The sequence below is a fragment of the Excalfactoria chinensis genome, chromosome 12, assembly GCF_039878825.1.
Source record: "Excalfactoria chinensis isolate bCotChi1 chromosome 12, bCotChi1.hap2, whole genome shotgun sequence".
Taxonomy (NCBI): domain Eukaryota; kingdom Metazoa; phylum Chordata; class Aves; order Galliformes; family Phasianidae; genus Excalfactoria; species Excalfactoria chinensis.
The window spans coordinates 15,960,807-15,988,058 of record NC_092836.1 but is presented as its reverse complement, the minus strand read 5'-3'; the positions used below and the strand labels follow the sequence as shown (position 1 = coordinate 15,988,058).

The 27,252-nt window shown below is 54.7% G+C and overlaps 2 protein-coding genes across 7 annotated transcripts in view; both read left to right on the top strand.

Annotated features, from left to right (window-relative positions):
* The first annotated feature begins 58 nt into the window (after positions 1-58).
* Positions 59-17,082, top strand: TRAIP (TRAF interacting protein). 3 transcript variants are annotated; one of them, XM_072347011.1, is made up of 15 exons: positions 59-333; positions 502-559; positions 1,443-1,526; positions 5,058-5,097; positions 7,462-7,589; positions 9,993-10,087; positions 10,694-10,807; positions 11,747-11,834; positions 13,200-13,289; positions 13,511-13,599; positions 13,790-13,945; positions 14,141-14,189; positions 14,683-14,835; positions 15,354-15,404; positions 16,163-17,082. In XM_072347011.1, exons 1-15 carry the CDS (start codon positions 236-238, stop codon positions 16,289-16,291), a joined length of 1,422 nt encoding a protein of 473 aa, XP_072203112.1. In that variant the 5' UTR covers positions 59-235; the 3' UTR covers positions 16,292-17,082. The 3 variants fall into 3 exon arrangements, with proteins under 3 accessions (XP_072203112.1, XP_072203113.1, XP_072203114.1); XM_072347012.1 differs by lacking the exons at positions 59-333; positions 502-559 and adding an exon at positions 838-1,355; XM_072347013.1 differs by lacking the exons at positions 59-333; positions 502-559; positions 1,443-1,526 and adding an exon at positions 4,815-4,874.
* Positions 17,083-17,670: 588 nt separating this feature from the next.
* Positions 17,671-27,252, top strand: part of BSN (bassoon presynaptic cytomatrix protein) — a 52,829-nt gene continuing 43,247 nt past the window's right edge. For 3 of the 4 annotated variants that reach the window (XM_072347738.1, XM_072347739.1, XM_072347737.1), the window contains exons 1-2: positions 17,671-17,945; positions 26,325-26,703. In XM_072347738.1, coding sequence (XP_072203839.1) covers positions 17,767-17,945; positions 26,325-26,703 — 558 coding nt within the window. In that variant the 5' untranslated portion in view covers positions 17,671-17,766. Of the gene's footprint in view, positions 17,946-26,324; positions 26,704-27,031; positions 27,113-27,252 lie in introns of those variants that run through there. The other variant, XM_072347740.1, reaches the window with a different exon arrangement.

The window sequence follows — 27,252 nt, the reverse complement described above, 5'->3', positions numbered from 1 at the left end:
CGCACAGCTGCCGTTACGGCCGATCGGGGCCGGGCTGCACTCGCCGCGCCCGCGGGATGGAGCCGCACGGCGGGACTCGGAGCGCCGCGTTGTGGGCGTGGCCCGGCGGCCTGCGGGACCCGCCCACGTGGAGCGGCCCGAGCGCGAGCCCCGTGAGCTCACTTCCGGCTCGAACCGGAAGCGGCGGCCGGGCGGCCGGGTTTGAACCGCGCGGCGTCGCGCCGCCGGAGCCGCCATGCCGATCCGCGCGCACTGCACCATCTGCTCCGACTTCTTCGACAACGCGCGAGACGTGGCGGCCGTGCCGTGCGGGCACACCTTCCACCGCGAGTGGTGAGCAGGGCCGGGGCGGGGGGCCGCCTCTCCCTCGGGCCGGGTTGCGGCCTTCCTTCTAGGCCGGCCGGGTTGCGGCCTTCCTTCTAGGCCGGCCGGGTTGCGGCCTTCCTTCTAGGCCGGCCCGCGGGCGGCGCCGCGCTGACCCGCCGTTTCCGTTTCCTGCAGCCTGTTGCAGTGGTTCGACACGGCGCCCAGCCGGACCTGCCCGCAGTGCCGGATCCAGGTACGCTGTGATGGAGCCCGGTGGCAAGGAAAGGCGGCACCTCGGAGCTGTGTGTGTGGGGAGGCTGCCCGGCACCTGCTGCCGCGCTCCTTGACATCGGGTCGTTGCCCTCATTGAGGAGCACGGATGTACTGCGTAACGAGGGAGGATCTGCACCTGTGTTATCGGCCCGGCTGCCTCACAGGGCTCGGTAGTGCAGCCGAAGGAGGGCTCTGCTGCCGGCTTCCAGCCCGCTGCACTGCGACTCGCTCTGCGCTCGTGCTTTTCTTCCTCTCATGCTTTTCTTCCTCTCATGCTTTTCTTCCTCTCAAGGTCTCGGCCCTTGTTCCTTCCCTGACTTGTTGATTCCCTCTGTTCTTCGCTGCCTCTTACATCTCTGGGTTACCATGGAGTTATCGCGAAATAACATCTCATGTAGCAGTAACTATGCAATTAGCTGGTGTCATGACTGTATATAATACTTAAAACACAAAGCTGTAACTGCATGGGGGAGGTGTGGAGAGCTATCAAATTCAATTACAGCACCTTCTGCCTGCAGAAAGCAGCACGTACTTCTGTCTTTGGATTTGGCATCGTGTTAGCTCAGCGTCAGCTGCTTGGGCCTTAGCTGCCAGAGAACAGGCTGCGCTCGATTCAGAAGTGCCTGAATCTTTCTGCTGCAGCTCGGGAGCTTGGCTAGAGTCATGCTCCCAAAACTGAGTGGGGAGCCTGCAGTTGTGCTGCTGAGCAGAAGCAGGATAGTGCCAGGGATGGTGTTGCACGTGGACTGACACGCTTCTCGTGGCCTCGTGACAAGGTGGCACCTTCTCTCCCTGCACGCGTCTTCTATATGTGCTGTTTCTCCCTGTCTGTGCCAGTCAACCTCTGCCCTCTCTGTCTCTAGGTCAGCAAAAGGCACATAATCAGTAAGCTGTTTTTTGATGTTGCCCTGGAGGAGCAGACAACACTGGATGCAGAGTCCTTGCAGGTATTTGATGGGGGTTCTTCTATCCTGTGGTGCTTTGAACAACTCAGAAACGTGTCTGGGGGTGCTGGTTCTTTGCCATCAGCTGCTTCCCGAGCTGCTGCTGCTTGAGCTGGTGCTTGCTGTGCTATGTTCACATTTCAGACCTGAAGCACTTCAGTGTCTCCTACCTGCCCATGTGTTCTATCGTGGCCCAGTTCATGAGGTGGTCTCCCATGTGATGGTTGACTCCAACCAAATCTCAGATAGTGACTCAAGAAGCCTCCTCTTCTGCTTCATTGTTCTTTCTTATGGTTCTTACTTAGCCTGGAAGCCTCCTGAAGCAGAATCAAACAAGTATCTAACTGCTTCTTCTCCATTGGCTCTCAAAGCTCCTCTCAGTGGCTGTGTGGGAATGTGACTTGAGAGCTTTTGCCAAAACGCCTGTGAGGAAAAGTGCTGAATTCAGTGATGTGCTGCAGGTATCTGTGGCTCGACTGGTGGTTTATTTGCATGGGCTGGTAGGGAAGTGGGGCAGCAATGGTGACTTGGTTTCCTCAGAGACATTAGGAGGTGAACTGTCAGAAGCTGCGCCCTCAGGAGCAAGTGCTGCTGCTGCTGGGTCCCAAGGGGATTCCAGGCTGGAGTGGAAGAGCTGAGCGATGTTCTCCAAGTGCCAAACTCTGCTGTGGAGAGCTGGGTGCGAGGAGGAATTAACGCAGAGGGGCTGTTCTGCGCTCTACTCCGTTGCTTAATATGGATGAAGCATGGCTCCTTATGTGGTGGAATTATCTGTTCCAAAAAAAGTCATCAGTTGACCTTGGTATAATGGGATGCTTGTATCCTCTCGTGTTTAGAATCGGCATGTGCAATAATTGCCATAATTAGTATTGTCATGGCAACTGCTATATGTATATTGTATGTTTTTAAAATAAAGCAAGCCAGACTGTGATGTCAGCAGCACTGTCGTTCTCAAAGACCACTAATAAAGAAACTGGAGACCAAATATGTGTGCGGAGGAAATGAAAAAGCATCTCTGGGCACTGGAAGCTGTGCGCCTTAGATGCAAAGCAGTGGCTTGAAGGAGGTAAACATTGCCTTTAGGATGCATTCAGATTGGTTCTCATAAGTGTAAATAGATGAGTGACTCAGTGATGGGCTGAATGGTGAAAAATGCCCTAGAAAAGCTTTCTTTTTTCCTCTTATCCACTCCCCAGGGTCCAAGGTGGGCTCCCTCAGCTTTTCCCTCCATGTAGACAGTGCTGAAGCCTGGCTCTTGCTCTCATGGAAGACTTCAGACTTGCATGGACTCCTGCCCCATGGATAGGTCTGGGGGTTGCTCTAATCAGCCAGTTGTGTAATCAGCTGGAGCTATATTTGTGCTGCACGTAGGTGCCCTGAAATGAGAGCTTGGCCTCTTGCTGTGACAAAGTTGGACTGGGGTTAGAGAACGTGCTTCCGTGTGCTAGAAAGCTGAGGGTGAAGCTGTTTCATCCTGGAGAGATAAATCTGTTATGTACTCAGACAGAAGTGCTTGGAAGAACTGCCTTGTAGCATTTTGATGCAGAATTATCCAAATTATCTTCTGAGTAATCAGTCTTTGCTGATCCCAACTCTCACTTTGGCTCTGAAATGCTTGGGGTTGAATGTGAGCTGAGGCTGCTCTGCTTCCCACTGCCAGACGTCGGTTTCAGCTGACGCTCCGAAGGTAACCTGGTTCCCTGGAGTAGCTGCAGACCACAGGTTGAGCGCTGCAGTACATCTCAGCTTTTCAGTGCTGAGCCTGTTTGGTTTTTTTTCCTGTACTGCTTTTAAAGACGGTCCTCAGCGATCGGAACAGTTTCAGCATGGCTGCTGTGATTGCAGAAATGTTAGTTTGGGGGAGTAAGGCTGCCCCGGGGCTTGCTGGAGCCCAGCATCCTAGTCACTTGTATCTAGGGAGCTGAGAGCCCGTCTTATGAAGGAGATTGGGGTACTTTGTTCAGCTTGGCAAAAAGGGAGGCAGGAGAGGGAGGGTAGAAACCTGGGAGGACAGCTGACTGCTTGTGGTAGCAATATCTTGTGGCAGCATTCTCTTGTAATCAGGATGGCAGAGAGAGAAAGGAGCTTGCGTCTATCAGAGGAGTAAAAATTGGGAGCAGCCGTTAGGAACAGTGGAGGAAGATGAGGGATTTCAGATTAAGTTGATGAATGAGGTAATGTTACATAGCTGCCTGCGGTAGCCCAGGATTTCTTTTGCTATCATGCTAATTAGCACATCTTGTGAGCTCACTAATCGTTCCTGAATAGGACTCAGAGGAGGCTGCATCAGAATAGTTCCTGCAGCAGAGCTATTTCTACCTCAGCCCTCTGTTGTCCCCCTGGGGGCAAATCCAAGTCAGCTCTGCTCGGCTTTACCCTCTGTCCCTTCTGCTTACCCAGCTTTAGATCCCCTGCTCTCCATCCTGCCTTTGCTGTCACTAGCAGAGCTTTGCTCTGGTCCTGTCAGCTCCGTGGTCACTGCTACTGCTATTCTCAGCTCAGATTTGCATGTAGCGTTCCAGGCTGCACAGATTTGTGTGCTCGGCTTCAGTACTGTGTTGGCATTTTATTGTGGTTTTATTCCACTGCAGTTCCTGCCTGGCTTGTTATGTGCTTTCCTCTGCAGCTCTAACACAGCTTTTTAAGTCATCTTCTGTTGACTCTTTCCTGTATTTTTTTTTCCCCTCCCTCTATCTGTAATGTGGTGCGAGTTATAAATATGTATATAAATATATATATTGCCTATCTTTATAAACTCTCTCCATCCTTTGGCTATTTTCCAGTGTTTGCAGGTTATATCACTTCATCCATAATTTAAACCACGCGTATTTGCTCCCTCTCTCCAATCCTTAATGAAGGTGTTAGAAATGCCTGACCTCCCCCAGGCTTTTGGGGTGCCCAGGGGACATTACGTGCCCACTGTTTGGTATAGATGGGTTTATTGGCGATCTGTTTATGGCCGTTTGGCTCAGCTCTTAGTTGATATCAGCATCCCACACTGCAGTGACTTAGTGTCCATCAGAATGCCGGTGGTGCCTTTTGATCTTAATGCTTTGCCACCTTTTCAGGTGTTTGGATGTGCTTTCGCATCTCCCACCTGCGTGCGGCTCAAGTTCACGTCAGTTCAAAGTGGCTCTTGATCCAGATAGTCTGGCAACATCCCTGTTTTATTGCCTTGTTTAGGTAAAACATTATACAAATTCTTCCTGTCTGATTTCCTGAGTTACCCTGAGAGCCTTCCAAAATTATTCAGCTAAAACGGGATGACTGACAGTGTGAGAAACGCAAGGTTGACAAGGCTAAGACAGAACTGGGATCGTCTCTTCTCTCCCCAAAGAATGCCAGTTGGAGGTGCTCTTTGCGTTCCCTGTGATAATACTTGTTTGTAGCTTGGTGCCTGCTGCTAATGCATGCTATTCTTAGCACATGGCTGGTGCAAATGTCCTGCCGAGAAACCTCTCGGGTCCTTTGAAGATATGGTGAAAGCTTCTCTGCAGGCTGTTTCCTAATCTGGTTTTCTGTGTTGCGTTTCAGAATGAACTGGACAAGGTGAAGGCTCAGCTCTCCATGAAAGGTGAGTTCCAGCTGCCAGCAGGCCCTGGGCTCTGCCTGCCTGAGCTGCTTCTCCAGGTCTGAGGAGCGTGTGTGCAGAGCTTCCTCTCACTGAAGCTGCGGGCACAGTGCAGGCTGTGAGCTGCTTTGCTGGAGCAGCATCTTCAGAGCTTTTTCTTTGAGGAAAGACTGCCCAAAGCTACCTAAAACCTGTTTAATGGAGTCAGAGTTCACAAACTAGCCCAGCTGAGCTCTAGCTGGGGTAAGCTTGCCGAAATCAACACCTGTGGTCTGAGCTCCAGGAAGCTCACAGCTGCATGTGCCAAAGGCTTGTTCCTTCTAACAGCTGCAGTGGTGCCCGAGCTGCAGTGGGAAGGTGTCAGCTTTTGTTTGGCTGTTGCATTGCCACATGTGTCACTTGAAGAGCAGACGGAGTTTGCTGTGTGCACTTCCATTTTTCCCATCTTTAATTTTAGAGGATGTTTGAGGGAGGCAGGAAAAGCAAAAGCCCTGGAGACTTGTCGATGGGTTTCGAGCATCGTCTGTAGGCAGCCTGTCATCAGGACATGAGTCATGAGCAGTGAAAGGAAAATGTCAGTCTGAGTGACAGAAATCCAAAGACACACTAGCAGAAAGGAAAAATCTTTAAAGAATGCCGGGGGTTCACCCACGCCCTGCGAGTCGTCTTTCCTCTGCCTTCCCTGCACGAGACAGACTCAGCTAGCCAGTAGATTGAGGATTCGGTCCTTAGCCCCAGAGCAGGATTGCACAGCCTGCACGTCTCTATTCTGAGGCTCGTTCTCTTGCCAGCTCGGTTGAGTTTAGTGACTTGGTAGAGAGCCAGATCTTCTGGGGAAGGTGGCTGGGATTATTGCTAGGATGTTATCCAAGAAAAACTGCTTGAAGGCCTGCTCATCTTCTCAGCTTCTGGTGAGTAGAGGTTGGATGCGACATTCCCTGTCCCATCCTCTTTTCATATTGGGAAGAAGCAGTTCCTTCCCACCTCCTGCCTCCTTTGCTATGGGCACTCTGCTCTCTGGTGGTTCTTGTGTATAAATTCTCTTAAAGATGTGCTCTGCGCTCCATGGCTGTAGCGTAACTGTGTAATTGCCAGTCTCTGATCAGCTTGCAAATGGCTCCTGAGGTGCAGAGCTCTGTGCAGACCCAGCAGGCGCAGTGGGAGGCACTTGGAACGAGCTGAGAACTCATTCCTGCAGCACGGGGAGGTTCGACTCCTGCCATCTGCCTCTGGGCAGCTGGGATCGGAGGAAGGGAAAGCCCAGGCTCTTCTGGTGGATGTGGAGTCCTTGAAAGTGCACGGGGGCAGCTCCAGGATGTGCTGCCTCTGGTGAGGAAGGGTTATTCAGACCAAGAGAGCAAAAAGGCTTTACTAAGAAGTGTGTTTCCTTCAACACCTTCCCAGCCACCTGTGTGATTCTGTTGGGATGTGTTCTTCCTGATCTTCTCCAGTCCCATGTGGCTGCCTTACTGTGGTCCAGCAGTGTCATGCTTCTGTGGTGGCACGACCTGACACTGAATTGCTTGGAAGAAGGAATGGCCCTTTTGGAGGGATGCTGAGTGACTCCCTGCTGTTGTCAGACTGGAGCCACAGGCAGTTTTGACAGAGACAGAAGGAGCTCAGGACTTTACCCTGCTCTCACCAGAGTTGCACTGAGGACTTACTTCTTTTCCTTGTTGCCCAGCAGCTGAACTGGCTGTTCCTTGCTTAGCTCTGTCAGCTGTTGATGATGGTTGTTGCTCTGTGAGCTGTTCTTCCCTCGTCTCACCAAAACAAATGGAAATCTGGCACTGTTTTCACAGTCTTCTTCTCCCTCGTGTGGTCAAGGCTGTGTGCCTTGTGCTGGGCTGCCTGCACGAGGAGGTGAGTGCATCATGCTGGCGGTGCTGTGGGTAGGTGCAGCAGCATGGTGACGCAGTGCTGTGGTCCCTGTGTGAGCAGGCAGGCTGTTTGCAGCCCCCAAAGGGCTGCCCCGCACGCCAGGCTCTGCGTGGAGAGGATGAGCTCAGGGCTCAGCTCTCCAGCTCAGTGTGACTCCAGAGAGCAGTTCTGCACACGCCTGGCTTGGAGAGCATGCAGGAGTTAAGATACATCAGCTTAATGCTAGCAGGGCTGGCACTGGAAAGCTATTAAAGGGAACATGTTATCTTTACTGAAGAAAATCTTGAAGCCTGCTGGCACTGGGAGAAGCAATTGCTCGCTACAAGCCCAGTTGCAGACAGCATTTAGGGAAATGGGTCTCTACAGGACTGGCCAACTCCTAGCAGCCTGGAGCCTGCAATCAGTGTTGTGTTTGTGCTACTGCTGTTGTATGTGGGGCTGCTGAGGTCTGAGTTTTTAGGCCACGATGATTTTTTTTCCTTCTAGAGAAAGAGAAGAGGGAATGCCAGGCCATCGTGGATGGGCTGCGGGACACTCTGGATGTGCGCAATGCCACGATAGAGTCTCTCCAGAAGGTGCTGGGAGAGACAGAGATGCTGTGTTCCTCTCTCAAGGTAACTTTCCCATCCCTTGCTGGACTTTGTCTCTACCCATTGCACAATCGGTGTGAATTTTGTTCAGGTTGTCTTCAGGCCGTGCCGATATTGACACTACTCTGTGCTGGTGGGAGTTTGCGTTGGGTGCCTCAAGACGCCTGCTGCTTCAGTCTCTGAGTAACAGGAAGGCTGCAGAGCTGGGTTTTCTTTTTGGGTTTATTAACCCAAAGTGAGCAGCAACACCGGTCTGGAGGTAGTGGCTGTGCGCCATGCTGAGGGTGATTCAGAGGCATAAAACCCAGGCCTGTGGCTATGTGTAACGGCTGTGCACTCGGGGCAGTGGTGGCCAGGGGAGCCACCAGGCCAGTCTGGGGGCGTTAGCTGAGACTTGCTGCTGCAGTGCTGATCAAAAAGGTAGCGGGGTAAGGGAAATGTGGGAACTGGCCCCTGCGCCCCATTGCAGAAGCATCGTCTCCCTGCGGTAGAATGTTCTTCTGAAATGGGTTTTTGCCAGACGGGATTCAAGGAAAATTAGTTTCTTGGTTTGATCAGAGGAGAAATCAAACTGAAATATATGGAGGGGGAGTTGCAAGCTTTAACTGAGTGGGATTTGATCCAGCTAACTCTCCTGTCTCTGTTCTGTTGCCAGGGCTTTCCTTCGATTAGGTTAGTAATGTGCGAAGTCCAGGGATCAAATATTCCTGTTGTGCTTCAGTGTGCAGTGACTCAGTGCATAGTCATGCATTGTGCATAAACAGCAAGTGGAAGGGGGGGGAAGAACGAGAGCTTCTTGGCTGGGATGTCTTATGGGGAGCGGTGCGGCCTTGACTTGATGCTGGGCTGCCTCTGCTGTGTGCTGAAAGCTCATTGTGAGCACAGAGAATTCAGACAGTTCCTTAAACCTCTGCCCTTTGGGTAGAGAGAGCCTACACTGCATCACATTCCTTGACCTGTCAGGCCATGCAGCCAAGGAGAACTTGTAGATGGGGCATGGAACTGTCTTGCTGTACGCCACATACAAAACAGCTGGGCTCTTCCTGGAGGAACCACGTGAAATTTGCCTGACGTGAGCTGTGTGATGCTGTCACAGGGCATGAGATAAAAGTAAGGAGTCACTACCACACAGGCCTTGCTGTGGGACAGCACAAGCTTTTTGTTTGCCTGCCTATCGGGTTAGATCCAATCTTCTTGGGTCTAAAGGCAGCCTGGCATTCCCAAGCTGTTCCTGGGATCTCAGATGTACCAGCTGCAGGATAGCATCGATGTTTCCTACTTTAGAAAAGCAGCTGTGGCAGTGGAAGTTGGTGGCAGTGGAAGTTGGTGCCTGCTTCTCAACTCAAGATCTCTGTGCTTGGTGTTCCTGCCTGGCATCTCAGGAGGAGACTCTGTGGTTACCTTGTGTGTTGCAAAACCCTCTGAGTATGCTGAAGTCCTGTTAATGAAAGCCTGGAAGGGCAGCAATAGGGACCTGAGGGTATCTTTTCTGTGGTGTGCAGTGTTTCCCCAGCTGAATGCCATGCAGTGTCTTACATGCATCACTTAAAGATTAAAGCCCTGAACTTCTGCAGTGAAATAGAGGCTTAACTAGCTGTGAGGCAGGTCAGGCTCACAGGCAGAGAGCAAGTCCCATCTTCTGCCAGCTGCTGCTGAACCTTCATGTAGTGATCTGCTGGGCCCTGCTCTGACCTGGCCCAGGGGTCTGGAGCATGGAGACCTCTGGTCTGCAGCAGCCAAAGGTGGGCTCTGCTTAAGGAAAAGCAAGATGTGAGCCTGCAGCTCTGTAGATTCCCAACACTGTCACAACTGCTTGGCTTCTGTGTTTTCTTAGCTCAGCTGAGGTTTGCTGCTAATGCTGCCTGCTGCTGGAGAGCCTGGAAAGGTGTTGGCTGTGAGAGACTCATGGCCACCCCGGGTCGATGAGAGAAGCACTCAGCTCGGTCTCTGGTTCAGCTGAAATCTGCAGGAGAGACATATGCAGCATTCCTATTTCTGCTTTAAGCAGCTAAGAGCAAGGAAAATTGGAAGGCTAAAGCAAAGGGCTCAGCTATTTAGGGAGCAGAACGCACTAGTGAGGTTTGCCTGCTTTGAACTCCCTCTCTTTTGAAAAGCATCGTCGCTGTACTGCGCACAGAATGCTGCCCAGCCCCACAAATACACCCAGCAGAAAGGAGCATCCAAAGCAGTTCCAGCACCAGACTCTTCTTGTGATTAGCACTCGGACCCTGCTGCGCTAGCAGGGAGCAGAGCTAGGGGTGCAGCGGGGAGGGAGCTAAATTCTCCGTAATCCTGGGCTGCTGAGGTGGTGATAGCATTAAGAGCCAATGTATGCTCCCAGCTGCCCGCAGTGCGCATAAGCCAGGATGTTTTGCTAACAATCCCTGGAGCCTTTCTGACGGTCTGTGTGTACTTGCTTCTCTGCAGAAACAGATGAAATTCCTGGAGCAGCAGCAGGAGGATAACAGAAGTTCAAAGGAAGAGGTCCACCGTCTGCGAAACAAGCTGAGAACCATGGAGCGGTGAGATCCTGGGCCTCGCAGGCTGGACTTGCATGCCGGTCCTCTGCTCCAAGAAGAATGAGGAGGTCCTGCTGTGCTTGCTGTACCTCCCAGCCCCACATGCTGGGACTGCTGGGCCTCCTTACCCCATAAGGCTGGAAGCTGCTGCATTAACAGGCTTTGCCTAGCTGGGCTTTCAGACCAGCTTTCTTTCCAGGCAGCTGCTTTCTCTGAACAGCAGCAGGATGTGATACTCCATGCAGACTGACCTCATCTCCAGGCCTCCATGGCTATGTGCTGTTGCTATTACTGGAGAGGGTTCTGGGGCAAAGTTCGAATCCCAGCCTAGGATTAAAGTCAGCTGCATGGGTGCAGGGTCTACAAGTTTGTGTCAGCTCCAAGTGTAGCATGTGTGTACAGCTGTCTCTTCTCTGTTCAGTCCATGTAGTGCTACTCTGTCCCAGCAAAGATTACCCTCCTTGTAGTGGGGCAGTTGCATCTCTTTGCCACCCCTACATTCGGGAGCTTAGTCTGTGTGAGCTCCCTGGGGGAAGCAGGTCTGCAGCCTTCTTCCCTGCTCTGTTCATGACTCATGAGCTGAAGGTACGTTTTCTTGTTTTATTGCAGGATTGAATTGTTGCTTCAGAGCCAGCGCCCCGAAGTGGAGGAGATGATCAGAGAGATGGGAGTTGGGCAGGCAGCAGTGGAGCAGCTTGCGGTCTACTGCGTCTCACTGAAGAAGTGAGTGCTTCAGGCTCAGCATGGGCTGCTTGTGCTGTCCTGGGCTTGTGGGAAGAGAACCAGCTGCTGAGTCCCAGCAGGCACACAGACACTGCGGGGCTCTTGTCCCTGTTTGGGCCTCCTTTGGGTTTTGACTGACAAATCCCGGGGACCTAGATTGGAGCCTGTCACACTGAACCGTTCCTGTTGTCACTGTAGTGACATGCATGTCACCATGGGAACTGTCTCCAGCGTTGTCAGTGCACCTATGTGGTGATTATTATTCCCTCAGTTCTCTTTTCACGCCTGGGGGGAAATGGGAGGATGAGGAGCTCTGGGCTGCACCCTCTGCTGCATTGCACTGTGCAGCTGTGGCCTGAAGTGCTCTGAGCACGCCATGCTCTGGCATGCGGGATCTGCAGTGCTGCCATCCCCTACCTGGAAATGCTTCTGGTCCTGCTGAGCAAAACCTCAGCTTCTCTGGGTCCGTTCTGATGGCTGCTGAATAATTGCAGCTTTGATACAAAGCTATAATGAGGCAAGTGTCCCTGTGGTGTAATTGGGAACAATGTGCATGGCCAATAGTATGAAGCCTCTGTAAAGTCATTTAAAGCGGAGTTCTCTATTTGCTGCAAGCACAGAGGCTGCTCTGTTTTTTGTCCATCTCTTCCGCTGGCGACTGTAATATTTCTGAATCCGGTTTTCTTTTTGCTGGTGAATCCTGTGCATGCCCTGCTCCCAGGCATGGCATCCTTTGCAACTGGTTTTCTCGGCCCCGTGTGCTGCTGTTTGGTACACCACTGGTTTGTTTTGGAACTCGGCTCAGTTCCCTTAAGGATTTTGTGTGTCCTGGGTTTTCTTTGACGGTTCTGCAGTTGCAGAACTTCATATTGAAGACCTCTAATAAATTCTAGCTCAATCCTCTTTAAAGGCAGCGTGATTCTTCTGCTCTCTTTTCAGGGAATATGAGAACTTGAAGGAGGCTCGGAAGATCTCAAGTGAGATGACAGAGAAGCAGAAGAAGGAGCTATTCTCTGTCAACAGTAAGGTAAAAGGAGAGCATGGGAGACATAAGGGTGACATCTGGTCTGTAGATCCCTCTCAGCAACCGTGCTTGCAGCCCTGTGCCGTGACCCCCACCCACAGTGAGCTTTCCTTGAGCAGTACAGCTGGCATGGAAGTGTCAGGCTGGGGTTTCTGGGTCAGGGTGTGATGCTTTGTGTAGCTCATGGGCTGTTATTAGCACTGTGGATTCTGAGGACATTGTTGGGGCAGCATGTGCAGGGCCAGCCTGGGCTGAAGCACAGCAGCGTGCAGGTACATGCTACATTCACTGGGCTCCAGAAGCAATGCTGCCTTCATCCTGCCAGGCTGAGCATGAGCTTGTTCAGCCAGCAGCCACTCCTGCTGCAGAGTCAGGGCCCTGGGAGGGGTGGAAATGAGGTGTGAGCCAGCACCAGCTGAGCAGGGCTTAGCCCTGGCTTGGCACAGAGCTGCAGATAGACCCCTATTGTTGTGCTGCCCCTGCTCCAGCCTGGCTGGGCTCTGTTGGCCTAGGCTGGGAATTACTGTTTTGATAGCAAGTTGCCATGATAAATGTCTGTGTAGCCTTGCTCTCCAAGGCGCAGGTGTTCCTCAGGGTGTGCCAGAGTCCAGGCTCACAAAGTGAGAGACAGTGGGTGGATTCGGCCTATTTCTGTTACCCAGCCATAGCTGTTGTGGTCCCCTCAAACAGAGGAGGAGGTTCTTGGAATACCAAGCTGCTTCTGAAGTGAGTTAACTCCCTACAAGAAACGTTGCTGCTGGAGCTGACCTGTTTGTGGCCGAGTCTGTGCCAAATTGCAATCGCTGGCTTGGGTCGGAAGGATGCGAGTCAGTGTGCTCTGGGTTTGGCTGACGGAGAGCTGACTCTGCTGCCTCTCTGTGGGCTGGCCCAGGCTCCTGACCCCACTCCAAGCCCTTGTTGTGGTGCCAGGCCACCTCTCAACCTCCGGCTCCTGGCATGCTCTCCTGTTGAATCAGGCTTGTCTGTGTGCCAGCGCTGCTGATGCACAGCCAGCGTCCGGCCTGTGGTTTGTAATGCTGCGATGTGGTGTGTGCTAAGTCCTGTAGGAATTCAGAATGGAGCCACCAAGTGTTAAAACGTGGAAAAGCTGTTTCTGTCAGGCAGAGATGCTGCTGTGGGTGGATGTAAGCTGGGCAAGCAGACCTGGAGATCCCTCTGCAGGCAGCTTGAGGAAATGAGCAGCAATCGGGTTGCTCTGGTTTGGAGAGACTGCCATGGGAAAATGAGCCTGAAAACAGGGGAAAATAGTGTGTGCCATGGAGCACATTGTTCCCATGGGGATCCACAGTCTCCTTTACCTGTGTGTTGTAACCAGTAATCTGCTGTTTGATGTTATTTATTCTGCAGCTGCAGAAAACAGTTTCAGAGTTGGAGAAGACAAAGGAGGAGTTAAAGAGCACCCAGAAGGATCTGAAGAACGCAGACAAGGAGATCTTGGTGAGAATATAATTCCTTGGTCTGCAGTAACTGGCAGCTGGCCACAGCCTTCAGCAGCAGTGCCAGGAGCTGTGCTGGGTTTGGCTTGGATCTAGCCCACCTTACTGCTTTCATCTGCCCCACCTCTGAGCTCTGGCCAGTGCTCAGTTATGGGAGAGGGCTGAAGGATCTGCTACTAAATCTTTTCTTGTCTCGCTGTCTGCCTTTCCTCTTCCCTTCAGAGTCTGAAGAAGAAGATAGACATACTGCAGGACACTCTGAAAGTGCCATCTGTAACCAGAGAGACACTCAGCCGGTTAGTCTTTGAAAGGTCAGTGAGGTGTATCCTCAGATACAGGCCAAATATGATGAATGGCATGTCTGGAACTTGTAAGCAGAACAGGGTTCAGATCCTAGTCCTACTTCTGTCCTGCTAACTAAACGATGTAGCTTGTAGCTCCCTCTCTTCTATCTGATGGGTGGCAGCCTCTCAATGGCTGACACTTTGTGTGGCCTTGCAGCCCAGCTCCTGTGGAACTGCAGCACCCAAAACTCCACCGTCCAGCTCACAGTGATGAGATCAACCTAGATGATACTTTTGATGTGGACACCCCCGAAAATCATCCCTGCAGATCTCCATTCAGTGCTGCAAAAAAGCAGAAGCTGGATAAAAAGCAGTGAGTTTGTCCTTTCTGCTTCTAAAGGAGATGAAAGTCTCTGTGCTTTGGTAGTTGCTGTGTGAGATCAGATAGCTCTCCAGCTGCCTGATGTCGCAGTGCAAGTTCTGTCGTCATTTGCTTCGCCTTGTCTGTCCTTGCCAGCTCCAGTCAAACAATGAATCTCTGCTGACTGGCTCCTTGTGCTTCTTACAGGCCTCCTGTGGTAAATCTGGCAAAGAAAGCTCTAAAGGAAACGGTGGAGGTAAAAGGACTGATCTTGTTTTCCGTATCACCTCTTCAATTCTGCTATTAATAAGCTTGAGATAAAGGCCCCATTTTTCCCATGCAGGAGATGCTCTAACTGTAGATTGGCCTATCTGCAGCAGCACAGTGCATACTTCAAAGTGCTTTGCTTGACTGTCTCCTAGAAACGCTATTGCTGCCTCAGAGGCCTCCTGGAATCGGGCAGGAGAGGGCAGGGGGGCGGGCACTTGGTGCTTGCAGATTATCCTGCATCAGATGTGCTTGGCAAACACACAGTGTAGGGTCTGCCTGCAAGGGCTGTGGGTCAGCTAAGGGGGCTGTCCCCCTAGGCATGCTGTGTGCAATGTCCTGCCTCCCAGGCATGGCTCCAAATGAGCCCCAGAGGGAGATTTGGAGGTACTGTTCTTTGACCTGATGTGGTACAGGACTGCCTGCTACCTTAAGGAAATGCCTGTTTGCAGACTAAATTCAGCAGATCTTGCTTCCTAAAGGGCTCTTCTCATTATACTGCGGGACAGAACTGGGGAGATGATTTGGAGGACAAGACTATTAAAGGATTCCTGCCAGGATTCATCAGGAACTCGGTTTTCTCCAAGAAGCCCATGTCGGGTAGCTTGCTGGGTCCCCACAGGAATGTGGGCAAGGTGAGTAGTGCTGTTGGTGAGCTTGTCAGGGGCTGGCACTGCACACTTCTGTCCTGAGGTTACCTACAGGAGGAAGCCAATGAGGCTTTCACCTTGCCATATTCGGTGTGGGGAGAGTAAATCTTGGAGTGTGACCTGGCTGCCTCCCAGTCCTGCGGAGCTCCGGAGATGACAGATGGTCATTCCCTACCTGGCAGCAGATTAAATGGCCTTCTGCATCCAGTTCCACCTCTTTGGAGTGCTGGGCATTTTCCCTGTACGTATCAGTCCCAGTGACAAAAATCCTAAGCTTTGCTGCAACCTTGAAGGCTTACTTCAGAACTTGCTCAGACCTCACTAATACACTTGGGCCCGCCTTTTTCTGAAGGCGAGGGCTTAATACAAGGACTGAGTGTTTCCAGGTGCTTGTAACCTGTCCCTAGAGCACATGGCCTGCAAGGCTCTCCTCTGCTGACCAAGACAAGGAGAAGTAGCCAAGGCTCTTTGCTGCTCTGTTCACATTTGTTTGTCTCTCCTAGGTGAGGATGGGCTACGACGGCCTGGGAGGCAGAACCAAGTTCATACAGCCTGTATCCTTTCCTGTGGTTCGTGTGGCAGTAGTGATGCTGTGGGGCACCTCCTGTGTTGCTCCTGTCTCATCCAGCTTGGTAGCCTGGGGCAGAGCTTCCCAAACTGGGGCTGGGACCTTCAGAGAGTCACCATCGTGTCGCCCTACATCCGATTCTGAACAAGCCTGAGCTCAGCAGAGACAGCAAAAAGGCATCAAAGACCTGCGCTTACTAAGAACATTAATATTTATTTTGTCTCTGAAGATTCGTATGATGCCATCACAGGCAGGAGAACTCCTTACTCTAAGAGCTCTGCCCCTGGAGCGTCTCCATGCCCTGGGAGGCTGCAAGTTCTGCCTACTGTCACTTTCTCTGCCCAGTGTCCCAGCTCTGATATGCAGGGTAGATCTTAAAGCTCTGTTGGTTGTTCTTAGGCATTGCTTTGCGCACTTGGGCATAGCATGGAAGTGGAAAGCGTGGGACAGGAGTGTGCCTGAGCTTTGCTTCTATGGGCAGGGGCAGAGCCCAGCCTGACCTGCAAGGAGATTTTCCTAGAGTAGTTTAATTCCCTTGGAAGGAGCCTGCAGAGATATTGTCCAACAGCCAGACCTCTTTGAGACAAAGCACAAGTTATAGCCTGTTATAGAGGGCATTACCCAAATGCCTCAGGGTGCGAGTACATGGCTAGGTCCCAGGTCTGTTGCTCTGGAGCAGGTCCTGTGCTGCTTATATCCCCAGAGCTTTGATGTGTGTGCTTCCCTTGACGGCCCAACCTTCAGATAAGCCCTACAGAGCTCCGTCCCATACCAGTGAAGAGCAAGAGGAACGTCTCTAGGCCTGCATCAGCTGCTGCCCCTGGACGTGCCTGCAGCAGCAGCCGGGCCAGCCTGGATGCTTTCCTGCAGTGAAGTGCCGTGCTTCTGGGAGCAGCAGGGCTGAGTGTGCTTGCACAGAGCCTGGCCCTGCAGCGAGCCAGCAGGAGCCCAGCCCTCTGCCTAGTGCATGGACAGCTTCATGCCTCATTTCAGCCCTCCTCTCTTATTTCCACGCTGGAATTTAAATGGGGATTTCTCATCTGCCATCCTGCTCGGAGCTCTGTAGTTGCTGCTGCTGTTGGACTCTGCAGGTGGAGCTGCACTTCTGGGACACAGCCATGAGCTGCAGCTGCAGGATGAGATCTGGTTGTCTATCTTCAGCCCAGGGGGCAGCAGCTGGGAGCACAAGTGGGGAGGAGAAGGGACCTGGAGCAGTGCTGGAAATAGCACCAAGATCTCCTTGCTGCACCCGGGGCAATGCTGCAGCACAGCTGTGCCAGACTGGGGTGTCCTGCTGTGCCGTGGGTTGGGATGTGGAGCGTGGGCTTGGACAGCGGTTGGTGATGGTGAGCCCCCCTGCCCTGCTGCGGGAGGGGCAGCACTTGATGCTCTGACCTCTCTTTTCCTGGCCTGTGTTTGTGATTTTCGTGTGAACTCCTATTTTTTTAATGTGACTGTAGGCATTTTGTTCTTTCACAGCCAGCCTGAGGCTCTGGGTGCTGCTGTGGCCCCCTCTGGGTGCTGGAGCTCCTCTTGCCCCGTGGCTGTGGCCCTGCTGCCCGTCACTGCAGCCCTGGGGGGGTCGTTCCCATCCCCAGCTGCTGCGGGCCCGGGCTGCCTGCAGACTGTGTAGAGGAAATAAACGAAGCGCTGCGCATTGGTGCTGAGCGGCCTCAGTGCCGTCCCGGAGCAGCCCCGGCTGTGCTGCAGGGCTGGGGGCGGTGCGGGAACCGACCAGCGGGCGGCTAACGAGGAGCGCGGGGCGGCAGCAGCCCGGGGGGGGGTAGCCCCGTGACGTCACGGTGCGTCGGGCTGCGGCCGTGACGTCATACGTGCGCAGCTCTGATTGGCCGAGCGCCGCGTCCCGGAGCTGCGCGTGACTCCGAGCGCGCCGCGTGACATCCCGCGGCGATCCGTGACGTCACGGGGGGGCCGCGCGCTCATTGGCCGTCGGGTGTAACCTCATGCGACGCCGGGCGCTCGTTGGCTGCCGAGGCGTGACGTCACGGCCGGGCAGCCGCCCGTCGGTCCGTCCGGCCTCGAAGCGGCGGGGCGCAGCGCTCCGCCTGGCGGCCGCGGGGCGATACGCGACGCCGATTGGCGGCCCGGCCCGGGGGGGGCGTGGCTTTCCCCCTCCGCCCTCGGCCGCGCCCCGCGCGCCCGCCGCCTCCCGTCGGGGCGGCCGCCCATTGGCCGCGCGTGCCCGCGCTCGGCGACTCGGGCGCGCGCGCGCGCGCGGAGGGCCGGCGGCGCATGCGCGGGGACGACGGGGCCGGCGGCGACGGCGGCGCGGGGCTGATGGCGGCGGAGGCGGCGCTGCGCTGAGGAGCGGTCCCGCCCGGCCCGCCATGGGCAACGAGGCCAGCCTGGAGGGCGGCGGCGCCGACGGGCACCCGCCCTCCGCCGCCGCGGCCCCGCCGCCGCCCGCCGCCGCCGCCGGCCCCGCCGCCTCCAAACCGCCTTCAGCACCGGGCGGCGGCGGACAGCTCCCGGGGCCCGCGCCCGCCCCCGCCCCGCCCGCGGCCAGGTCAGAGCGCGGCGCCCGGCGGAGCGGGGCGGGTCGGGGCGGCCGGGGGGGGCGAGCGGGCGGCGGGGCGACCGAGCCAGGTGGGGCCGAGCGGGAGGGACGCGGGAGCAGCGGAGCAGGTGTGCGGCGGGGCGAGGGATGGAGCCGAGCGTCGGTGTGCGTGGGGGGCGGCTGCGCGGGGCGGAGGGGTGCGAGCAGGGCGTGTGCGGGTGCACCCAGCGCGGCGGGCGGGCGGAGGTGCAGGTGAGCGCGGCGTGGACGTGCGTGCGGGGCTCGGGAGCATGAAGGGTGTGTGAATGCAAAGGGACAGGTGCGCGCGGCACGGGAGCGCTGCAGCTGCACGCGGTGCAGGTGCGGGGCCGGGCAGCGTGTGGGTGCACCGGGTGCTGGAGCAGAAGGATGTAGGTGCGGAGCCGGGGGGTGCGGGCACGTGGGGTGTGCGTGGATGCACGGTGGGTGCACGGTGGGTGCACGCTTGGTGGGTGCAGCGAGTGCATTGCTTGCAGGTTGCAGGCGGGGGCTGCAGGGGGAACCGACGGCTCGGGGGCACCCGTGGGTGCCGGGCATGGCATGTGGGTGGGAGCGGAGTGCCGTTATGCAACGGGAGTGATGTGCAGCCCCGTGTTGCCAACCTGGTGGGGCCGTTCTTGCAGGGCGACGCTTCAGGAGGGGGGTGACTGGGGGGGCTCCTTTAAAAACCAGACCCTGAAACATCATCACCCGCTTGGGAACAAGAAAGGTGAAGGGTGGAAAGTTGCAGAGGGGGACACGGCGGGGCCCTGCAGCTCTGCTCCTGTTGGCCCCACTGGGCTGCTCTCCAGACTGGGAGCAATGCTGGGCTCAGCACAGTGCTCTGCTGCTCTGAGCCAGCTCTGAGCCAGCTCCCTCTGAGACGGCGTGAGAAAATAACCCCCCGGGGGGATATTCTGTCCCTTTTCCTTTCCGTTTTCCTATTTTCTGTTGCTGAAGAATCGCCGACTCCTCAGCCTCCCACTCTCTTCCAGCCATAACTTGTTCGTAGGCTGCTCGCGACGCTTCAAGATTAAACACTGGCACAAGAGGGAGGGTGCTGAGGGGGGTGTGGGGGGTGTTTTCCTCCCTCCCCCCCTGGGGCTGTGCCGGGTTCCCTGGCTGAAGGCAGAGGCCCCATGGCTGCTTTGTGGGAGCAGGAATGTGGCAGGGCCTGCTGCAGGGCTGTGCTCTGCCTTTCTGGTGAGCTGGGAGTGGTTCCAACCCTGGAGCCAGGCTGTGGGTGCGTGAAGGGATCCCTGGGGAGATGTGGGGGTCCGACACAGCGTGGCCCCATTGCCACCAGCAGCGCTGGACCACGGTATGTCCCCACTGTGTTGCACCATGGGACGGAGCACCCCGAGCAGGGCATGCAGTGCTGGAGTCCCCAGGGAGGGCTGTGCAAAGGCCAAATTGCTGCTTGGGGTTGCATCCCTGGGTGGGGATTTTCAGTGTGGAGCGACAATAGCAGAGGCTCAGAGCACAGTGCTGGGGTGATGCTGCCTGGTCCAGCCCTGTGCCGGTCACTGCTGGGTGCTAACGTGGGGTTAAGTATCAAAGTAGCGTTTTCCTGGCTCTTGCTCACCATAAGGCTGGTGCTCCAGAGAAGTCTGCTGTGCTCTCATGCTAAACAAGCACATCTGTGTTTGTATGAAGCGTTTGGAGCATCAGGGGTGTCAGGGCTGGGGTTAGTTGGGGGGAAGAGCAGGTCTGCAGGATGTCAAGCTCATCAAACTGGTGTGAGTGTCGTGTCGAAAGAGCACAGAATGGCTCACTTGGCTGACGGAGTTCTCTTTGCTGTGCCCAGGGCTCGTGCTGCACGGCTTCTGCTGGCTCTCCCCGACCCCGTGCATCCAATGCTCCATCCCATCAGTGCATTCAGGTTTGGGGTTGGGCATTTTTCTGCCCAACGTGGTGGTTTGAGGAGCGCCTGGCAGGCGTGCAGCTGAATGCAAAGCTCAGATTGTCACGTTCTCAGGTGCAGACAGGGCAGAGCTGCTCTCCGCCGCTCCCTGGGTTCACCTCCCGAGATGCACGCTCTGGAATGTGCTTTTTTTCCGCTTCAATACGAAACATGATCTTGCTTTTCATTTCTTTCCTTCCAGTCCTACTTACATTGACTGTTATTTGGCTCCACAGTGGGATCTCTCACCCCTTTCTCATGAAGCCCACAGGCTGATGTCTTTAAATACACCTATTCATCTTAGGGAGAGGGTTGTTGTTTGGCTGGGGGGGAGGGGGCATTCCTCCTTGCTTTTCCTTCTTTAAACACTAAAATCTGAGTTAAGTGGCAAAGCTGATGGCTTGGAGCCTTCCCAGGTACTGGGTGGTGTGGCCATGCAGTGATAGAAGCACCTTTGGTGGTGTTGCCGTGGGTTGGCAGCTTGCTGTATGCGTGTCCTGCTCTGTGCTGCTTGGCCAAGCTTGGGTCCTCATGGGAAGAGGTGGTAACAGCTGGATGGGTTTACCTAAGAAAGCTGTGCTTTCCTGGATGGTGAGGAGCCTGCAGGGAAGGCTGATTGGTGGAAGGAGGGTCTGGTGTGTGGCAGACTGACAACAGGCCGTGATCTCCTTGAGATACGGTGGGTTTTCCCATGTTTCCTTACCACTCTGGTCCCACACCCGTGGGATTTGGAGCTCCTTTTCCCCCGTTCACAGCACAGTTCCATGTTGGATGGAGCAGGGGGGCTGTCGGCATGCAGACCATGCAGACCTTCCTTGGCATGCATGCTGCAGGAGCATCACGAGGGGATGGTGAGCTGGGCATCCTCCTGCCCCAGCACTGCCCTGTGTGCCAGATGTCTGCAGCAGATATACTGGAGTGCACCGTGTCAGGGCTGCATGGCTGCCTTCCCTCACGCTCACAACACTGCTGTGTGTGAGGGAACAGCACTGGGTTCTGCTTGCAGCCCTGCACAGCAGCCTTGCCCCACTTTAGGGCAGCTCTTTGGTCCCAAAGAGTGGAAATTTCCATGCTGGTCGTGCTGCTGTGTTTCTTGGACCCAGCAGCAGAGCTCTGCTGTTCTCCAGTTTGCAGACTGCTAAAGCCCGTTAACCCCTGGCTACTTTATTAGACATGGGTTTGACTGGCTTCATTCAATTATAATAGAGCATCAGTCCTTGTTTAAGCAGAGAAGACGGTCTGTGTTCCTAAGTTATCCTTCAGCTTAGCCTGGGAGAAATGGTGCCCAGAAACATCACTGGGATGAAACTCAGCAGCAGCTCCTCCAAAGGAGTTCTCCTCTACTTTGTCTGTGCGCCTCTCTTGTCCCAAAGCATCTCCGAGCTGTGCTGCTTATTAGATTAGGATCTGATTCCTCTTGGCCGTACCGCTTGGTTTCAGGAAACCAGTGCTGAGAATTGCCAGCTTCATTTTACTTTTCATTCACTAAAAACGCCATCCAAAGCACTCAGAATTAACAAATTATCACGCCTGCCTTCTCCTTCGAAACACACAAACACGGTCAGAGAGCTGCTTTGTGTAGGAATAGAACCACAGCATCACCCAGGTTGGCAAAGACCTTTGGGACCATCCAGCCCATCATCCTCCCACTGCCACAGCCCTGTGGCTCTTGGACACCTCCAGGATGGTGACCCCAACACCTCCCTGGGCACTTCACTTCGAGATGTTGATGGATTCTCTTTTTGCTCATGCATTTAGTTGTTAGTTTTGCTCGATTTCCTATTGCAAATATCACATTTGCACACACAAATATTCATTCCTTCCGAGTCTGGTTTGCCATTTGTGTTCAGGCTCCCAGTTCAGATCTCCTGGAGCTGGGAGGTCCCCCCCCACCATAAGCAAACCTCAGCACCCGCAGCCCATTGCAGCCTGATGGCCACATCCCCATCATCCTGCATAGAACACCTTCTGCAGGAGAGGGCAAACACAGTCTGTATGAAGCTCTCAGCAGAAGGTGCTTGGTGGGTATGGATCCCTCCTCTCTGCAGGGTTGGGTTTCCCCAGCATCCTCGTGACATGGTGTCCTCTTTGAGGAGGACTGAATCCTTAAAGCAGGAAGGTACCCTTAAGGCCATCTGGTCCAACACCCAGCATTAAGCAGGGACGCCCACAGCTCCATCAGTGCTCAGAGCCCATCCTGCCTGAGCTTGGCTGTCTCCAAGGACCAGGCACTGCCACCTCTCAACACTGTCTGTCCCCGTTGCCTCGGGCCCTGCTGGAATGGTGTTCTCTCTCAACTGCTCTTCCACACCTTAGATGTCAGCTCTCTTGGTAGCACGAAGCTATGAAGACCAATAGAGGATCCAGAAGGCATGGGAAGAAGTCAGAGGGATGACAGGACGGACGTGACCAGGGGATGGTTTAACGGTGCCACTTTTTCATGGGTAGGGGAAAAAACAGGCTGAATTTGGTTGGGTGCAGTCCTCGATGTGCCCCAGCACAGAGCAGTGGGCTGGCATATCCATCTCCATGCACCTCACTGCCCCTGCCCACAGCCCACGGCACGGCCAGCCTCATTTCCTCTCATCCTGTCGGCACCGGGGCTGTTTTAACAGGGTTTTCTTCCCTTTTTTCTAAAAATATAGGTTGGTTTCTTTCTGGTCTGTCATTACTGCCTCTTTTTTAAGAGTACTTCTCTTCCTGATGGATCTTCCTATTTTTTGTGCCTGAAGTGAATGTTGTTTCTCGTTCCGGGCTGAGTTCAGTTGACTCAAGCTGTCACGGAGATGGATAATGATACATTTTTTGCATCAGCTTTTAATTCTGGAACACGGATGGAACTCATCCAAAATAGAGCCCTACAGTCTTCCTGGCTTCTCAATGGCGGAATGCAAAGCTATTGGTGGGGGTTGGAGGAGGGGGGGGAACTGTAGGTGCTTCGAAAAGGACGGCCAACATGGTGCTGGTGGAGCCAACCCCAAACTACGCACAGCGGGCAGCAGCTGCAGCAACGCCTCCAGGCCTCGGACTGGATGGAGCCTGAAGCTCCAAGGCAAAAACCCAGACCTCTGTGTGCAAAACCAGAGCTCTGTGCCACTCTGTGGGGTGGGGGCAAAGCCGGCAGCGAGTCGTGAGGACGCGTTGTGCTGCTCTTCCCTTGGAATCGGGATCCAGAATGTGATTTTCCCAAAATAACTTAATTGCAGCTTTTTGGTTGTTGTTGTTATTTTCCCTTTGTAGAATGTTCTATATTTGTTGATGAGCATTACATTGACGTTTGTTTTCTGAGGACTGTCCTAAACGGCTTCAAGAACTCTTGTGCAGTGGCAGTGCCTCCTTCAGAGCCCATTTGCAGTGCGTGGTTACGGCGGTCGCATCCTGTGTTACTCCGCATTTCTCAACCTTGGATTTCACTGTCCATTCCAGCAGAGCCTTCTGAAGCTCTTTGTGTTTGGCTTTAGTTTGGGTTATATTCAATAAACAGCCCTACCTGCCTCCTTGCCAGGCCAGCCCTGAGCACAGCCCACTTCTCCCTCGGCAGGGCTCAGAGAACACTCCCATGTCAAGAAGGGACGGCTCTCCCCCATGCCAGGATTCCAAGGTCTTAAACTATGAGATGGTTCCTTCATATTTGCCCACGTCCCCCTCCATTTTTTATGCCTTCTTTCTTTCTAACATCCATTGACTTGGCCAAAAGCTGTCTGCCTCCAATTCCTTGTCAGCACACTTTTTCTGAGCAGAAGCCACATGTCTGCCAATTAGAGTGGCTCCACCATCCGAGTTGGGAAAGGCCTTCAGGTTCTTCAGGTCAAGCTGACCCGCTCAGCCCCATCACCAAACCATGCCCTGGGGGAGGCACTGGCCCTGGGGGTGTCTGAGAGCTGTGGGGATGTGGCACTGAGGGATGTGGGCGGATGGTTGGACTGGTTGATCTCAGAGATCTCTGCGACCCCAATGACTGTGGTCTGCCCGACTCTCAGCTGTGCCTGCCCTGCTCTGGTGGTGCACCAGGAGAGGTTCATCGCTTTGCTGGCAGGAGTTGCACCTCGTGGCAGTGGAGCAGCCCCGGAGCTGCACAGAGTGGGGTTTTTCCACTGCTCACAAAAGTAATTCATTAAACACCGCGGCCTTTCACAGGAGCGCGTGTGTTGGCATCTAATAAAATCCCCTCTGACAGTTCCCCGTCGCTGTTTCTTGTCTTCTGCTTTGCTGTCTGTTCCCCGACCTCACCGGAGCTGAATTGTTGTCAGCTTCGTGGCATTTGCTGGTTTAAAGCCCTCCAGTACACGCAGCCCGAGCACGAAATCCATCCTGCACGGCCACAATTAAGCACTTGTATTTGTGACGGTGCCGATTTTGAATTGCGTGGCTGCTGCCTTTTATTGTCAGCTCAGAACCAAATGCAGAGCTCCCCACCTCAGATGCGTTCCCGGGGCCGGGAAGCTGTCGGCAGCGATGTTCCCCAGCCCTGCAGGTGTCTCAGCGAACCCCGTGCTGTTTCCCTGGGAGTACAACTCCTCCTGCTCCGCTCCCTCCTCGCTCCTAAATAGGTTATATTCGCTGATTCTTAAAATCACTCATGTGGATGCTCACATCAGGTTTCAGTCAAACCAAGTAGGTCAAATCCGCTCTCGTAGCGGAGCAGCTCCAGTCCCTGTTTGCTCACCGAGCCTCCATCTTCTGGCTGTCCGTACCCACACGTTTCCTTGCTTCTCATGCTGTATCTTGGTTTGCTTTCTTCTCATCCCAGGGGTTTTGTTGTGGGGTCCTGCGGTTTCCTTCTCTCTTTGCTGGCAGAAGAGCTGTGCCTGTCCCCAGGGCTCACTGTGCTTGTCCCCAGGACTCACTGTGCTTGTCCCCAGGGCTAACCTTGATGTGGACCCAAAGCTGGAGCTACACTCAGGGATATCTATCTGCTTCCCCCGCTCCCTTGAGCCCTTCCATGCATCATATCAGGTGCTCCAGCAAGGCTGAGCTGGCTTGAGTTAGGCTGGAGCCATTCCCTTCCGCTGCCTTACCCTTAGGAATCCCCACAGTGGAATGCTGTGCCAACGTAATGGGATGGGATGGGGGTTGTGTACTGCTCCCCTGCATTGTTTCCACCTTTCTTAAAGCTGGCGGCATCTCTTCACTGTGTGACAAATCTTGTTTGTGTGGGATGGAACTCTGACCAGCACAGTCAGAACATACAGGAGGCTGGGCTGGGGCAGTTGTGGCTGTGCAGAACCAGTGCATCCTTCAACCAATGGGGTGGCACTGAGGGATGTGGGCAGCTGGTTGGGCTGGTTGATCTCAGAGATGTTTGCCAACCCCAACGACTCTGTGCAGCGCTGAGATGCCTCAGTTTATGTGTCCATGAGCAGCACAGCAAAGGGCGTTCCTTGGGAATGGGTTTGCAGCTGGACACGGCCCCATCAGTGCCTGCAGTGCTGCGCTGTGGGCAAGCCGGTATTCCCAGATGGACAGTGATTTCCTGATCCTCCATTCCCCAGCTGGGAGCAGCAGCACGGGGCTGAGGATGCGCAGGGCAGTGCAGGGATGGGCAGTGCCCACATCGCTGTGCTCCCACACCTCCACCTGCTGCACGGAGCTCTCCTTTCACACAAGGAAAGCACTCGACTGAGACGCGGTGGGCACCCAGCACTGCTGACAGCACTGTTTCCAGCTGCAAAATGCACTGAGAAGTAGCAATGCCGAGTGCTTCCCCCTTTGGGGAGCCAGGTTTCAATCCATAAATTCCCAAAGTGCCGTTATAATATTTGTTTTCAGCCGAGTTCCTATGGCTGCGGCGACGCGCGCTTTCAATTTCATTAGTTTTATGCATCCAAGTTCCCTCTTTAAACCCTCCTAAGGTCAGGCCCTGCTCGGGTAAATCATCAATTTATTACATTTGAGATTCTGGGTAATGCTTCTCCTTACCCGGCTGCGGATGGCAGCGCAGGCAGCGGAGCTTCCACCTGCAGGAGAAATGCTCGTGGGTGTTGCTGATAAGCTGCGGATTACGGCGGGGTTGGGTGACAGCGTATTGACATCCACTGCTCCCACCCGTAAGCCATGCGCCCCAGGCTCTGCGTGGCACAGAGTGGGGTGTGTGGGGCTGCATCTTGGGCCTGAAGGTGGGGTGAGGGCTGAATCCGATGTCGGGCAGCACGGGAAGCTGTGTGCTCGTGGGGGACGAAGAGCCACTAAGCTCTTTAACGGCGCTGTCCTTGGGAGTATCATGGGAGCTGGCGGCTAAAGCCCCTGTGGCTTCTGGGGAAGGAAGGAGGTGGCATCACTGCAGTGAGGATGGGGAAAGCAGTGCTCTGTGTGTAGGACGATCAAAGCATCACAGCATGGTTGGGATGGAAGGGATCTCACCTGTGCCGTGGCTCGCTGCCCTCCAGCTCAGGCTGCCCAGGGCCCCTCCATGTCCTGGGGCACCACCAAACCTCTCCTTACCTGTATGTGTTTTAATGGCATTTCAGCACGCCGAGGAGACCCGAGCAGCTGGACCACGCAGCAGGACAGCGATCGGCACCACCTTCCCTGGCACAGGGCTCCGAAAGCCCCCGCGAGATGCGTGGCCGTGGGCAGGCAGAGGGAGCCCGCAGGACACTGCAGGTGGACACCCACGGCCAGAGAGCCGGACGGTCACCCTCGGCCTCTCCGGAGCGGGGCAGCACTCCCACCTCACCCTACTCACTGCCCCAGATCGCGCCCCTGCCCAGCAGCACCCTCTGCCCCATCTGCAAGACGACGGAGCTCATCTCAGCACCCGGCCAGCCCAACTTCAACGCCTGCACCCAATGTCACAGCAAGGTCTGCAACCAGTGCGGCTTCAACCCCAACCCGCATCTCACCGAGGTAACGTCTCTGTCATCCCAATCGGGCTTTTTAAGTGTGGGGTTTTGGCAGCCCTGCCTGTGGCTGTGGGGTTGAAGCTCGATGATCCTTCCAGCCCAATCCATTCTATGGTTGAAGTGCTATGGGCTGCCAGGGAGCTTGATGGTCACGTTTTCCTTTCAAGATACTTCACCTTTGTTTTTGGCAGCTGCAAAGCATTAAAGGTGTTGTTTTTGCTGGCCAATCAGTGGATAATTGCCACAATATGAGCTGCCATCTGGGGGAGGATGGAGGTGTGTTAGGGGGAGGTTCTGTGTGCAGCTGGGGCTTCTCAGCAGGATGCTGGGTGCGGTGGCCATACATGTGGTGCTGCCCTGAAGCTCTGGGATCCAGCAGAAGTGGTTGTTGGCGCTTCCAGGATGTGGTCAGGGTGAGTGGTTGTGGTTTGGGGATGAAGGAGTTGGTTCTGGCTTTTCTTACCTGGGATGGTGTCACACTCTGTAAGGTGAGGTGGGTGTGTGGTGCCGGGTCCAACTGCAGCACGGGGCTCCCCGTATAGGAGGCCCCCAG